This window comes from Mastigoproctus giganteus, chromosome 10, assembly GCF_048544385.1.
Source record: "Mastigoproctus giganteus isolate SK-2022 chromosome 10, ASM4854438v1, whole genome shotgun sequence".
Lineage (NCBI taxonomy): Eukaryota > Metazoa > Arthropoda > Arachnida > Uropygi > Thelyphonidae > Mastigoproctus > Mastigoproctus giganteus.
In genome coordinates, this window is record NC_143584.1 from 86371864 (window position 1) to 86387446 (window position 15583).

A 15583-nucleotide genomic window follows, 5' to 3' on the forward strand; every position below is an offset into this window, starting at 1 on the left:
AGAAAGAATCCTGGACCCATTTTGCATCCACTTTTCAGAGAAATACCGATCCCAAAATAATATGGAAAAAAAATTAGACAGCTGTCTGGTAAGTTTCCTACCATACCTTCTCCAATCCTCTCCTGGAATGGAAAAGATCTCTCTAATCCAGTAGATCTAGCCAATGCTTTAGGCAATACTTTTAGCATTAGCATTAGTAGAGGCATTTGATGCAAGAAAGCAAGCTTATGCAGCATCAGCCAAAAAAAAAAAAAAAAAAAGTAACATAAATAAATAAAAATAACCACTTCCACTTCACCCCTCTGTTCGTTCGAAATACCTGTCCAGCTGAGCCTTAAACTTATTTAGGCTATCAACTTCCACGACAAGGGATGGAAGTCTGTTCCACCCACCAACCACCCGCTGGCTAAAGGCAAATTTCCGCACATCTATCCTACATCTGTCTTTCCTCAATTTGAATTTATGCCCTCTCAGGTGATTTTTCTGAGCTAGAGGAAGAATCCCATCAGCATTGAGCATGCTCAAACCATTCAAGGCTTTGTACACCTCTATCAGATCACCCCGCTGGTGCCTAGTTTCCAGACACTGTAATTTGCAAAACTTAAGCCTTTCTTCGTAAGAGAACCCCTTTGTCCCATTCACCAATCTAGTTGCCCTTCTCTGTACTCGTTCCAGCAGCTCTACATCCTTCCTGAAATGAGGCCTCCAGGCCTGTATACAGTACTCTAGGTGTGGCCTGACCATTGCCTTATACAAGGGAATAATCACCTCCTTATCCCTGCTAGAAAAATTCCTATATATCATTGACAATACACCATGAGCTACTCTTGCAGCTCGTCTGCACTGCTCAGAGAACTTCATATCTGCCTGCACCACCACCCCCAGGTCCCTTTCATTCTCTACCACTGTCAGTGTAGTACCACAGAGTTGATACGTTGCTCTGGGGTTGCTGTTTCCCATATGTAGTACTTTACATTTGTCAATGTTAAACTTCATTTGCCACCTCGAAGCCCATCTGCTCAACCTTTCCAGATCCTGTTGCAGCAGCATAGTGTCAGTAGTGTCCTTGACAACCCTGCCAACCTTCGTATCGTCTGCAAACTTGGACATTAAGCCTGATATACCATCATCAATATCATTTATAAATACAGAAAACAATAAAGGCCCCAATACTGAACCCTGAGGGACTCCACTAATAACATTAGTCCACGATGAGCAGTGTCCATTGATTACCACTCTCTGTCTTCTCCCCCTCAACCACCCCTTTATCCATAGCAGCAACTTGCCTCCAATGCCACACTGCTCCAATTTGTGCAGCAGTCTTCCATGTGCAACAGTATCAAAAGCCTTTCTAAGATCCAAGTATATAATATCAAAGTTATTCCCTGCATCCAGTTCTTTTGTGACTGCATCATAGTATCCAATCAAATTGGTCAGGCAAGACTTCCCCTTAACAAAACCATGCTGTGTCCTAGCTATAACTGAAGTCTTGTCTAGATGATCCTGCAGTGCTTCTTTCACCAGTGCCTCCATTAATTTTCCGGGAACAGAAGTTAAACTCACAGGTCTATAATTACTTGTGTCAGCCTTTGATCCCCCTTTGTGAATTGGGGTCACATTTGCACATCTCCAGTCAATGGGTACCTCCCCTGAGTCCAAGGAAGCTCTCATAATTATGGCTAAGGGTTTGCTTACCTCCTTTGCTGCCTCCTTTAATATAACTGGATAGATCCCATCCACCCCAGGTGCCTTTCTTGTGTTTATCTTCAACAATTTCTCCTCCACTTTGCTCTCAGTTATTACAAGATTCTCTAGCTTACTGCTAGAGTTGAATACACCTCTGGCATTCCCCTCGCTGAATAACTCCTCATGTGTGAATGTCGATGCAAAATATTCATTTAGTTTGTTAGCTACCCGAGCAGGGTCATCAACAGTTGACCCATCGATCTCAAGTGGACCAATCTGATTCATCCCCTTCCTTCTAGAGTTTACATAAGTAAAGAACTCTTTGCTGTTTTTCTTCGCATCCCTTGCCAAGGATCTCTCGTAATCTGCCTTCGCCTGCCTAACCTCCTTTGTAACTTGGTTACAGATCAACTTGTATCTATCATAGGCGTCCGTGTCACGTGTTAATTTGTATGTATCCCATGCATTTTTCTTCTCTGCCATATGCCTCATTAGTTCATCTGACAACCATTTAGGCCTAAACCTTGAACAATATTTCTTAGTTGGTATGTAAAGCCTAGTAGCTTTTGCAGAAATCTCAGCAATGTCAGCCTATACTACCTCATTCCAAAGAATTAAAAACACTAAAGAAAAGCATGCTATTCATTTTCAAACTACCCGTCTTCTCCCATATAACAAACCTCTGCAATATTCTGAACTTTTACATGTCATTAGAACAGCTCGCAATGGTGCTGCTGGGCCAGATGAGATTTATTGTCATGCTACAACATCTTAATGACAAAGCTCTGCGCTGCCTCCTGGTCTTTTACAATCGCATATTTTTAGAAAATGTTTTTCCAGCATCTTGGCATCACTCTACAATTTTGGCATTCCTGAAGCCTGGAAAAGATCCATCCAACCCAAATAGCTATAGACTCATATCTCTCTCAAGCTGCCTCAGTAAAATCCTTGAGAAAATTATCCACAGAAGACTTGTCTGGATCATTGAGTCGGAACATCTAATGAGCCATTGTCAATATGGCTTTCGCCAAAACAGATCATGCTTAGATCTTATGGTCAAGGCCGAATTTGCCATCCGTAATGCTTTTGTCATACATGAACATCTAGTAATGGTTTCAATAGACATAGAGAAGGCTTTTGATACCACCTGGCGGTATGGTATACTTAGTGATCTTTACTTTCTCGGACTACGAGGCAATCTTCCTATATTCATTCAGAACTTTCTGCATACTAGATCATTTCAAGTTCGATATCAACATGCCCTTTCCCCAACTTTCATCCAGGAAGAAGGTGTTCCACAGGGATCAGTACTGAGTGCCACTCTTTTTGCTCTGAGAATAGATTCTATTACTAAGCAGCTTCCAAATACAATTGAGACTTACCTTTATGCAGATGACCTTTCCATCTCTTGTCATTCTCAAAACATGAGGTCTATTGAAAGACAGCTTCAGATATCACTTAACAAAATTCAACAATGGGCGAGCCTCAACGGCTATCGGCTCTCACAACAGAAAACAGTTGCCATCCATTTCTGTAGACAACGCAAACTTCATCCAGATCCTGAACTTCAAATTTCTAACGTCTTTGTCCCGGTCACCAGCAACATCCGATTTCTAGGATTAACCCTTGACAATAAGTTAAATTTCCTAGATCATATTAAAAATGTACGGACTTCATGTCTAAAAAAGTTAAACATACTCAGAGCTTTATCTGCCCAAACATGGGGTGCAGATCGTACTTCTCTGCTTCGGCTATACAGGTCATTAATCAGATCCCGCCTTGATTATGGAGCTCCCATCTACGATTCTGCCAGAATGAGCGCATTACGCTGGCTTGATCCCATTCAACACAGTGCTTTGAGGATTGCACTTGGTGCTTTTAGAACGTCGCCCAAACATAGTCTCTATATTGATGCTCATGAGCCCCCATTATCGTTACGTAGAAAAACACTGTTACTAAAGTATGCCGTTAAGATACAAAGCTGTGCCTTGCATCCGATTCAGTCATATTTGTTCAATCCACCACTAGAAAACCTCTTCAGAAATAAACCTTGCATAGTAAAGCCAGCTGGTCTTCGTCTCCTTGAACTGATGGAAGTTTGGAATCTTTCCGTTCATTCCATACAACAGGTAGCAACCTGCTGTCAACCACCATGGGCTTCTCTTCCTCTGCTGACTTGTGACACTTATCTCTGCCAATGGGGAAAAGACATTTTACAAGCATCTAATATCATACAACTTCTTGCAGTTCACACTCAAAGATATAGTGATATTTCCCCAATTTATACAGATGGCTCTAAATCAAATTCAAACGTTGGAGCAGCTGCAGTGTTTCCGAATACCGTTATTTTAGTATCCCTTCCACCTGAATTCAGTATCTTCTCAGCTGAATTATATGCAATTAAACTGGCCTTATAAAATCTCTGTGCTGATCGATCTTTAAAATCAGTTATTTACACCGATTCGCTTAGTTCAATCATGGCTTTATGTAATTTCTCAGCTAAAGTTCACCCTGTTATAGAAGAAATACGAAACATATTACTAAAAATTGAAGAACGCCGTCAACAGGTCATCTTCTATTGGATTCCAGCACATTCTGGTATTTTGGGCAATGAACTGGCTGATAAAGCCGCAAAAAATCCAAATAGCTTAGACTTAACTAATATCCCTGTTCCACCATCAGACTTTGCAGTAGCTATTCAAGCTGCATGCTTGTCAGAATGGACAAAAATCTGGCACTCTCAAACAAATAATAAATTCTTTCAATTTAAACACGATCCAAAAAATTGGTGCTCCAGTATCCGTACATCAAGACGAGAAGAAGTAGTCCTATCAAGGGCAAGAATAGGTCATACCCATCTAACCCATCTTTATTTACTTAGAGGAGACGATCCACCACAGTGTCCACATTGCTATATAAATCTGACTGTTAAACACATACTCATTGACTGCCCCTACTATAGACAAGACAGAGCATCAACCCTGCTATCACTGGTAAATCTTAATAAACCAATAACTTTAGAGAATCTCATTGGTGACAAGGCAAATATTTTTGAATTTTTCAACTTTCTGAAGCAGATTGGACTTTTTAATCTTTTCTGATTTTATAAAAATTTTTTGATTTCCCTATATAAAAAATGAATAGGCACGTTATAGCCATAGTAGTTTATGCACCATTAAACACCCATAACAACAACAACAACAACAGTAAATGGATGTTGGATGGTGGCGGCACATGTTCGGACTGTTTTGAGAGAGAGAGAGAGAGTGGGAATTATAGAAGCCAATTCAGAAGAACAGTGCCCATGGAAGTATCTGTAGAAAAGGCATGCAGCAGAAACAGTATGTCTATGAGACAGCGAGTGAAGAGAACCTGTTAGAGAGAAGTCATTAATTAACCTAACTGCCCTTTTCTGAATGGAATCTAGAAGCCTGAGAGAGTTTTTTTGGGGCACTGCCCCAGATGTGGGGAACAATATTCCATGGTAGGGTGGATTTGCATTTTGTACAGAGTGAACAGATGTTTGGGAGAAAAGTAACGCCGAGAGCAAAAGAGAAAACCAAGTTTTTTAGATGCAGAGGAAGCAATATTTGTAATGTGCTTGTGCCAAGAGAGATTAGAAGTCAGGGTAATCCGCAAAAGAGATGTATCATTTTGCCTAGAAATCGGAGTATCACCAAAGATAAGCATAGGAGCAGAAGAATCCTTTTTGCGAGATATAAGAGAAGACAGTTTTAGAAGGATTGAAATCAACTAAGTTGTCTTTGCCCCACTGGAGAATTACCTGGAGATCGGCACTTAAGTAATTGGTAGCGAATATTTGAGAAGTTGAGAAAACTGGATAACCAGAGAGAAAACTCGATAACCAATTACAAAAAACAGTTGGCAAACCATAAGATGGAAGCTTGTTTAGAAGACCTTTACGCCAAACACGATCGAAAGCCTTTGAGATGTCAAGAGCAACTGCTTGTGTTTCACTGAACTTTTCCATTGAATTTATCCATAAATGGGTAACATAAGCCAGAATATCACCAGTGGATTGACTCTGACGGAAACCATGCTGGCGATCGTTGATCAGATGGAAGGTTCTAGGTAGTTTAAGAGTTGGAGGTTAATTGATTTCTCCATTACTTTAGAAAGAGTAGAAGTAATTGCAATGGGACGATAATTGGATGGGAGGGATTTGTCACACTTTTTAGGAACTGGCTGGATATGAGCAAATTTCCAAGAAGAAGGAAAAACACCTTTGGAATAAGAAAGTGAAAAAAGGCGGCAAAAAACAGTAGTAAGTTCAGAAGTACAGTTTTTGAGAACAACTGGAGAAATACTATCAGGACCTGGAGCTTTCTTACAATCAAGATTCATCAAAATTCTTCTGACTTCTTTTTGATGGAAGTCCACAGGAGGCATTGAATGGAGTGTGTTTGGAATGGTGGGTGGTGTTTTACCAAAATCATTAATTCATGAGTTGGAAGAAAAATGGGATGCTAGCAGGTCGGCTTTATCCTTGGCTGAAGTGACAATAGAACCATCTGGTTTTGACAGAGGTGGGAGCAGAGATGGGCAAAAGTTGCGGCCAATAGCTTTGACAAGAGACCAGAATGCTCGGCTACTATTAGGGTAAAAAGCAAGTTTACAATTGTTGCGAGCTTTGGTGTAGGCAGAAAAAGGAACTGAAAAATTGGAAACAAGCCAATTTACGATATACAACGTTCTTTTCTTGAACAGCCTTAGCACATTTATTGAAAAATCAAGGTTTAGAAAAAGAACGAGATTTTAAAGTGGAGTGTGGAATAAAGGATTCCATTCCTACAAGAATAATTTCACAGACACGATCTGGGAAAACGTTGACGTCAGAAGTTTTGAAACAGTAATCCGACCAAGGAAAAAAAGAAAAGAAATCTTGCAGGTCATCCCTTTTTGCATTCTTATAAAGCCAAACAATACGAGGTTGGGAATAGCCATGAGATAAAGGCTCCATTAGAGAACAGACAATCACTAAGTTATGATCTGAGGTGCCTAAAGGACCACTCACTTAGAAGGGTTGTTTGCGAGAAAAAGATGAAGCGTGTTGGCTGTATGGTTAGGATTGTCCAGTATTCTTGTAGGTAAATGAGCAATCTGTGCAAGGTCATTAGTAATTGCAAAAGCCTCAGCATCTCGACCTGCTGGGTTGGTGTGACTAGAAAACGGAAGCCAGCTGGAATTGTGAACGTTAAAATCACCAAGGAAAATTTATACCCAGATCCTTGACATAACGTGGCCTCGACAATGCCCCCTGCATACACACTACTCGGATTCCCTCCAGTCACTATCTGGCAGAGTAGAGGTAGCAGGATTATTCACTAGCTGATCCGGAAGCCTCATAAAGAGTTATCAATAGGTTCGGTCCAGTGTATTAACTAGCGGCCAGCCTGCGAACACTGTTTTAGAGCTGTACCCTCAAAATGTAAGGAAGATTGGATCTCACCATGATGTTCATCATAACCTCAAAAGTCATCAGTCATACTGCATGATGGAAGAGATGGATATGGATTGACCGGAACTTAGCTCTGGAGACTGAACATGGTCTCCACCACTTCAAGCTTCCAATAAGCAAAATGGTGGTATTGCACCGGTTGATGAGAGTCATCTACCACGTAGTATTGCCTGGTAACACAGAGTGGCAGCATTCCTCCATGCGGTGTGGATGCCACACCTGAATCCCTGCTTGCGTTGGTTCACACCTCGGTGGTCACCCACAGTGTGCTTGTGCATGGAAATTATACCCAGGATTATTAACAGTCCCACCATCGTGAAAGTGCAAGCAGAGCATTTGGCTCTCACAGACCGTCCAGACTTCGCTGAAATTGCGTCCATTTGACTTGAATGTTTGAGCTTATTAGCAAATTTCAATGCTAATAAGCTGAAAAATTTGATTTTAACATTTCTAAATTTCAATTTGCTAATAAGCTCCATTTTGTTCTGAGTGGGAATGTTGTTCTCTGCCTTCAGTTCATTCTAAAAACATTATTGGTGCATTTCTGAATTGAAAGTAAACTGAGTTTATTTGACAAAAAAGAACTGCAATAGTGGTAATGTGAGTAGAGAAGACTCCAACTGTCCTTGTAAGCTAGAACTTCTACATAGCTAAGTGTGTTGTGAATAGTGAGCATCACATACAACTTTTTTGTTTTTAATTTTTTTCTTTGAATCAAATAAAAATGTTATTGGAAAACTTCTGAAATATTTTCATTTCAAAAGTATCCCAGTAACATTTTTAGGCTAAACTGAGGATTGGGAACAACTTTCCTGTTGAAAAAAAAGCAGTTGATTAGGTGAAATTTAAATTAAAAATGAACTATAACACTTAGTTCAATTTTAATATCATATTCAAAAATTTCTGCTCAAATATTTGAAAAAAGATCCAGAAGACAAAAGATCGAAACTTAAAAATAAGCAAGCGGCCCAATGCCTTTTATGCGCAAATTATGAAGGCACAAAATTGTGAATATGAGGGCTGTTTGCAAAGTTCCTGGCCTGAGTATGAAGGGTTTATTTGAGGAGCCTGGTAATATGTTACTTTTCAACATGTCCCCTTTGGAATCAATATTTTTGCCATGGACGTAGCAATGCTTGTTTGTTTGTTATTTGGTTTTTAGGAGCATTAGCAACTAAGGCCATATTGCTCCGGAGATATGCGGTGGTCATTCACTGACCTTTCCACATTTTCCGTATTTGGTGGGCATGGGCTCGAACCCCGGTCTAATCAAGAAGCATGTGCTACGCACTGCTGCTCCCTCCCACCTGGCTACGGAGGTGCCTCTCCAGCAATGCACCCACTGCAACAATGTCACTGTGAGTGGGAAAATGGATGCCAGACAGAAGGTCCAATTGTGCTAGATCTGATTAATATGGGAGATTGTCCAAGATTTCAAAGCTGCAGTCATTCAGTGCATTGATGGCAGTAATGTGGGGGATACACAGACTAAAAGGTTAACAGTGGCTGCAGGCAGAGGCAGAGGCAAAAGTGATTCTTTCACTGCTTCTATTAGAATGGGCAGCAGACTGGAAAGCAAGGTAATGGAGATTTCTAGGATTGCCGGGAGTCATAGTGGAACAAGTAAATACATCGGCTGTGTTAGGGTGGCTAGGAGCAGGAACAGATGCGTGTATACTTGCATGTACACCAATGCTAGGAGTATAGTTAATAAATTTGATGAGCTTGAAGTGCTAGTCAAGACATCAAAGGCAGATATTGTTGGGATATCAGAGATGTGGTGTCACAGATATAGGCAGTGCAGAGTTGGAATTTGGGGAGTACAATGTGTATAGGAAGGGAGGAGGGGTATGCTGTTAGTTAAGAAACACATAAAATCTAAGGAAGTGCATCCAATTGATTGCTGGTGGACAATGCAATATTGAGTCTGTTTGGTTTGGAAATAAGCACTGGGAAAGGAAAAATGAGAGTAGGTGTGTGTTATAGGCCTAATGAATCTGATGATTATAATGAGCAGTTGTGCAGAGAAATAAAGTGGGCCAGTAAATCAGAATGTCTTATAATGGGAGATTTTAACTTTCCAGATATTGACTGGAACTTGTGGGTTGGTTACTCGCACACTAGCAAGACTTTTGTGGATTTATTGGATGACTTGTTTTCTACAGCAACATGTTCGAGAGGCAACCAGAGGGAGTAATACTCTTGATCTGATTATCAGTAGTGATTCTTCATGCATTAAGAAAATGCAGATAAAGGAACCACTGGGCAACAGTGATCACAATGTATTGATTTGGGAATTAATTAAAGATGTAACTACCATCAGGGGTAAAAGGAAGGGCTTTTGCTTTCGAAAAGGTGACTACAGAGGTCTCAGTTAGTTTTTAAATTCTGTACAGTGGTGGGATCAACTGATGATGTTACCAATGTTGAATTCTAAATGGGAAGCCTTCAGGGACTTAATCTTGGAGGCTAGCAGGCTTTTCATTTCAACTAAGAAATACTGTTCAAGGTTTAGGCCTAAATGGATGTCAGATGTATTAATGAGGCTAGTGGCAGAGAAGAAGAATGTATGGGATGCATATAAAGCATCAGACGATACAGAAGCCTATGGCAGGTATAAATTATTCTAATCAAGTCACAAAGGTGGTTAGGCAGGCAAAGGCAGATTATGAGAAATCTTTGGCAAAGGATTCAAAGAAAAACAGCAAGGAGTTCTTTACTTATGTAAACTCTAGAAGGAAATGGATGAATCAGATTGGACCACTTAATATAGATAGGTTGACTATTGATGATCATGATCAGGTAGCTGATAAACTGAATGAGTATTTTGCATCTACATTAACACATGACGAGTTATTCAGTGAGGGGAGTGCCAGAAGTTTATCAAATACTAATAGGGAGTTAAGTGATTTTGTAATAACAGAGCAAAGTGGAGGAGAAATTGTTGAAGTTAAACATAAGGAAGGCACCTGGGATAGATGGGTTCTATCCAGTTATATTAAAGAAGGCAGCAAAGGAAGGAAGTAAGCAAACCCTTAGTCATAATTATAAGAGCTTCCTTGGACTCAGGGGAGGTCCTCATGGACTGGAGGTGTGCAAATGTATCACCAATTCACAAAGGAGGTTCAAAAGGTGACACAAGTAACTACAGACCTGTTATATTAACTTGTGTTCTGGGGAAAATAATGGAATCACTGGTTAAAGAAGCATTGGAGGATCATCTAGACAAGACTCCAGTAATAGTTAAGACACAGAATGGGTTTGTCAAAGGGAGGTCTTGTCTGACCAATCTGATTGCTTACTATAATGTGGTCACAAAGGAACTGAATGCCAAAAATAATTTTGATATCATATACTTGGATTTCAGGAAAGCTTTTGATACTGTTGCACATGGAAGACTGCTGTACAAATTGGAAAGGTATGGTACCAAGGGTAAGCTGCTACAATGTATAAAGGGATGGTTCATGGTTCATGTTCTCTTCGTGGGCAAATGCTATTAGTGGAGTTCCCCAGGACTGTTTTTGTTTTGTATATTTATCAATGATTTTGATGAAAGTATATCAGGTTTAATGTCCAAGTTTGCAGATGATACAAAGGTTGGCAGGGTTGTTAACAACAGTAATTACAGTATGCTACTCCAACTGGATCTAGATAAGTTTGGAAAATTGGCTGAGAAGTGGCAACGAGTTTAACATCGACAAATGCAAAGTACTGCATATGGGTAGCAAAAACCAAAGAGAAATGTACCAACTGGGTAGTACTACATTCAGGGAAGTGGAAAGTGAAAAAGACCTGGGGGTAATTGTGCAGCCAAATATGAAGTTTGCTGAGCAGTGCAGACGGGCTGCCAGGGCAGGTCATGGAATCTTGTCAATAATATGTAGAAATTTTGCTAGTAGGGACAGGGAGGTGATAATCCCATTATACATGGCAATGGTCAGGCCACACCTAGAGTACTGTGTACAGGTCTGGAGGCCTCATTTTAGGAAGGATGTAGAGTTGCTAGAACGAGTACAAAGAAGGGCAACAAGATTGGTGAGGGGAACAAAGGGGTGCTCTTACCAAGAAAGGCTTGTGTTCTGCAAACTGCAGTGCCTGGAGAGTAGGCACCTGTGAGGTGATCTGATTGAGGTGTATAAGGCCTTGAATGGGTTGAGCAAGCTGAATGCTGATGGAATTCTTCGTCTTGCTCAGACTAAAAACCTGAGGCGGCACAGTTTCAAATTGAGGAAAGATAGTTGTGGAATAGATGTGAGGAAATTTGCATTTAGCCAGCAGGTAGTTGATTGGTGGAACAGGCTTCCATCTCTTGTTGTGGAAGCTAATAGCCTAAATAAATTTAAGGCTGAGCTGGACAGGCATTTGAATCGAATGGAGGGATGAAATGGGAGGTGGGTTTTTTTTTTTTTTTTTTTTTGGCTGATGCCGCATAAGCTTGCTTTCTTGTATCGTATGCCTCTGTTAATGCTAACAGACGTGTAAGCAGAAACTTTGTCCTGGTCGAACAAAGACGCCTCTGCTAAGTTTTCCTTGTTATGTTTCTTTGAAGTTTTCACGTAAATGCTTCACAAGGTCTGTGTAATGTGTGCCTGTGATTGACTGGCCTTTCTAAAGGTAATCCACTATCAACAATCCATCAGCATACCAAAAACCCAACCTTATCATCATTCCAGCAGAAGGAATTGACTTAGTTTCTTTGGAGGGGTGGTGGGGGGGGAGATGAGCTATGTTTGCTGTTTAGACTGCTCCTTGGTCTCTGGCTGAAAGTGATGCTCCCACATCTGCCCTGATCACAAACCATGGAAATTTGCTGAATCTGCTTGAAAATGAAGAAAATGCTTACTTGACTTGACAAACACCTCTTGTATGTTTTTTATCCCAAGCTGTCAACAGTTTTCGGACCTGTTGTGCTGACACCTTTTTCATAGCAAGCACTTCTGTTATGTAGTACACATATTCAGATGAGATGCCCAAGACATTGACAATGTGCCAAACTGTCACTCGTCGATCACTCATCATTAGATCATCAACATTGTGGAGTGATGGACGTTGCAGGTATTCTACAATGTGGGTCACTTTTCAGGTCTCTCACTCCTTCATTTAAATTCTGCTTTCCATTTCTTAACCATGGAATAAGAAGGTTATCCTCATATTCATGAGGATAATCATATCCTCATGAATTGCCTTTGGCATTAGTCCCTTCTTTCCCAAATATTGGATGACTGCACAGGAACTGACTTTGTCCATCTTTGTCTCATTCACACAGTTTTGTTGACTTCGGGACCTGTAATTAATCCACCAAGTTTCTGCAGGATGTTTCCAATGCATGGAAACATTCTGCAGAAACTTGGTGGGTTACTTTTGAGGTGTTATGCATTTAAGTACAGAAATTTTTAACGATGGACCACTGACCTTCATACTCCGGCCAAGTACTTTTCAAATGTCCCTCGTAGAGTACTTTTTAAATGAATTTTTACATTTAATTCAAGACTTTTAGAACTCCTTGTATATTAAATATATAATAGGTTATAATCTGTAACTCTTCACTAAAGCATACTAAGTATGAATAGGAAAATGAACATCTTTATTTTTATTAATAGGAGATAAACGAAAACTCATTAAAACAGCTGAATTCTTACTTGGAAAGTCTTCTTAATAATCATACTGTTAACAAGCCAACTACTGTTGCTTTCTTTCTCAGAGATACCAGATCAAAGCAGAATGGAGTTAAAGGTAAAATGTCTTTTGAATTCCTTTATTATATTCTTTATGAAAATTTGACAAGTTGCTTTGCAAGGTTTATCCCAAAAAAGAGTAATGCCCATGGCATATGTACAGTCATTAGCTTGCTTGTTCCTTACTATTAACTGTAATATCATTTTGAGGTTAAACTCTTAGTGATAGTTGTACAATTTTTGTCATTTCATGAGTTCTGAGGGAACTACAGAGTTTTGAAATTCAGTTCAGAAGCAACTTGTAAATTGTTATCTATACATTAAAATTAAAGTACTGTGTGATCAGAACCCTATAGAATCCATAATGCCTTGAAGTAAGGGCTGTAATAATTATAACTGTGGACTGAAGTACATTGTTTCATTGGACATTTTGCTTCTGTACAAAAGTGAGAGTATTGCAAGATGATTTAAGATCTTTTAGACCATCCATATCAATTAATAACATATCTGTGGCTATTGGAAACACTGTCTAGGAAGAGGACAGATGAATGCTGTGCTAAGTAATTGCTAGGGATTTGGGTTATTGAAGACTTTCTTGTCACTGGATTGACTGGTATCCTTTAGAAAAGCTGGATATCAGTTTGAGAATCAGTTTCCTCATTGCTTTCAGACAAAAAGCTGAACAGTTTTGAAAACTGTTGCATGCAGCTGCATCATTAAGAAGTTGAAGAATGTGATATTTTGAAGAATTGTCATTGGTGAAATTTGTATTTTTAATTTAAACTCATCCTTTATTACCTTCTCTGAGAAAGCTTTGTCAGCACAGTGAAAAGTGTGAAGCAGATGATGATCATATTTTATGATACTAATAGTATTGTAGTGACCAAAAGTGCCTCAAAGAATGACTGTTACATATAGCTACTGTAGTTAATTTATTTTTTTTGTATTGTTTAAAGCAGTTACACCCAGTGTGCCTCCAGAGCCATCCTACAGTTTTGACTGGAAGAACATCACGAATCAGTTAATGTAAAGGAAGAGTTTTATATTTGAGGCACTATAACTTCACTTTGCATAACTGGTATATGCATAAGGGTACATGCATCTCTTTTGAAATAACCCTTATAGATGATGTCTTTTATTTTACCCCTCAAAGTGGGCACCTGTACATGGTGAGGGGACCTCTCAGTGACACTGCTGTCCCTCCAGATTGGCATCACTGGGATCCAACACCCACAGCCTAGTTTCCTGGCTAACATCAATGGAATCTGACTGGTTTGCCGTGCACTGACTCGTGGAATTCTGATGGTTGAGGGACCCAGCTTCAACACACCACTTTGGATTACTATGGCCAACCTTCTAGCCTTTAAATGTGCATGAGCTAAAGCATGCTACATCTGCTATCAGAGTCAAAAGGAATTGTGGATCCATTTCGCATCATCTATTACCCAGACAACCAGCACTAAGGTGACCTGGAAAAAAAATCTGTAAAATGAAGGTAAAATACACTGCACACACCCCTCATCGATCCTGGAATGTAATGGATGTTCTATTGCAGACTCTACTGCAATAGCCAATGCTCTTGGGGAAACATTTTTTAACATCTCAGCAACATCTTACTCTCCAGAGTTTCTGATCTTTAAACTTAAAATTTAAAAATAGGCCCTTAATTTTACATCAAAAGTTTTTACCCATATAACGTGCCATTTACCATCTACCAGCTAAAAACAGCACTTGCCTTTACAAAGGCTACGGCTGCTGGACCAGAGAACATCCATTATGAAATGGTCAAACATCTATCATCAAAGTCCATGGACCTTCTGCTTCTCCTGTACAACAGAATTTTCCTTGAAGAACAGTGTCCACATGCCTGGCGCAAAGTAACTATACCTGCTTTTGCCAAGCCAGAAAAGGATCCTAAATTTCCAGAAAACTATCGTCCTATTGCTCTGACTAGCTGTTTGTGCAAAATATTGGAGAGAATGATCAATGCTCGTCTCTTATGGTACTTAGAATTAAATGATCTCTCCCACTTTCAGTGCAGCTTCTGAAGGAACAGGTCCACCTTGGCCCGCTTAATTAGACTGGAAACATCTATTCGAGATGCTTTCCTAAAAAGAGAACACTTGGTGTCCATCTTCTTTGATACAGAAAAGCATACAATACAACTTGGAGATTTAGTATTTTAAAAGACTTTTATAACCTCAGTCTAAGAGGTCATATTCCTATTTTTATTAAAAACTTTTTATCCAGCTGCTTCTTCCAAGTTCAAGTAGGATCCACCTTTTCTCGGCCCGTTTGCCAAGAAGAGGGGGGTACTGCAAGGATCTGTCTTAAGTGTTACACTTTTTGCCAATAAAGTAAACTCGATTACCGAACAACTTCTTCCAACAGTAAACAATGCCCTCTATGTCGATGGCATTAGTATATTTACCCAAATCGTGCAACAAATCGTGCAACAAGCCATTGAATGTCTTAACTCCTGGGCAATAACTAATGGTTTCAGGTTCTTCCTGGAGATGACCATTTTCGTCCATTTTTTCCGCAAGCTAAACCTTCACCCCGAACTTGAATTAAGACTTGGACAAAGAACCATTCCAGTACTAGTGGAGAATAATTCTTGGGACTCATATTTGACAGAAAGCTGACATTCCTCCAACTCATTCATCATCTATCCATAAGCACGAGAGGGCTTAACATTCTTTGTGCTCTCTACTTTACTTCTTGGGGAGCAGACAAATGCACT

General features: G+C 39.8%; 1 protein-coding gene across 1 annotated transcript in view; it reads left to right on the forward strand.

Moving 5' to 3' along the window:
- The window catches only part of LOC150079135 (T-cell activation inhibitor, mitochondrial-like), a 200974-nt gene that overhangs the window by 53190 nt on the left and 132201 nt on the right, over positions 1-15583 (forward strand). The window contains exon 3 of the mRNA XM_090383819.1: positions 12766-12898. Within this exon, the coding sequence (XP_090239945.1) occupies positions 12766-12898 (133 nt within the window). The remainder of the gene's footprint in view (positions 1-12765; positions 12899-15583) is intronic.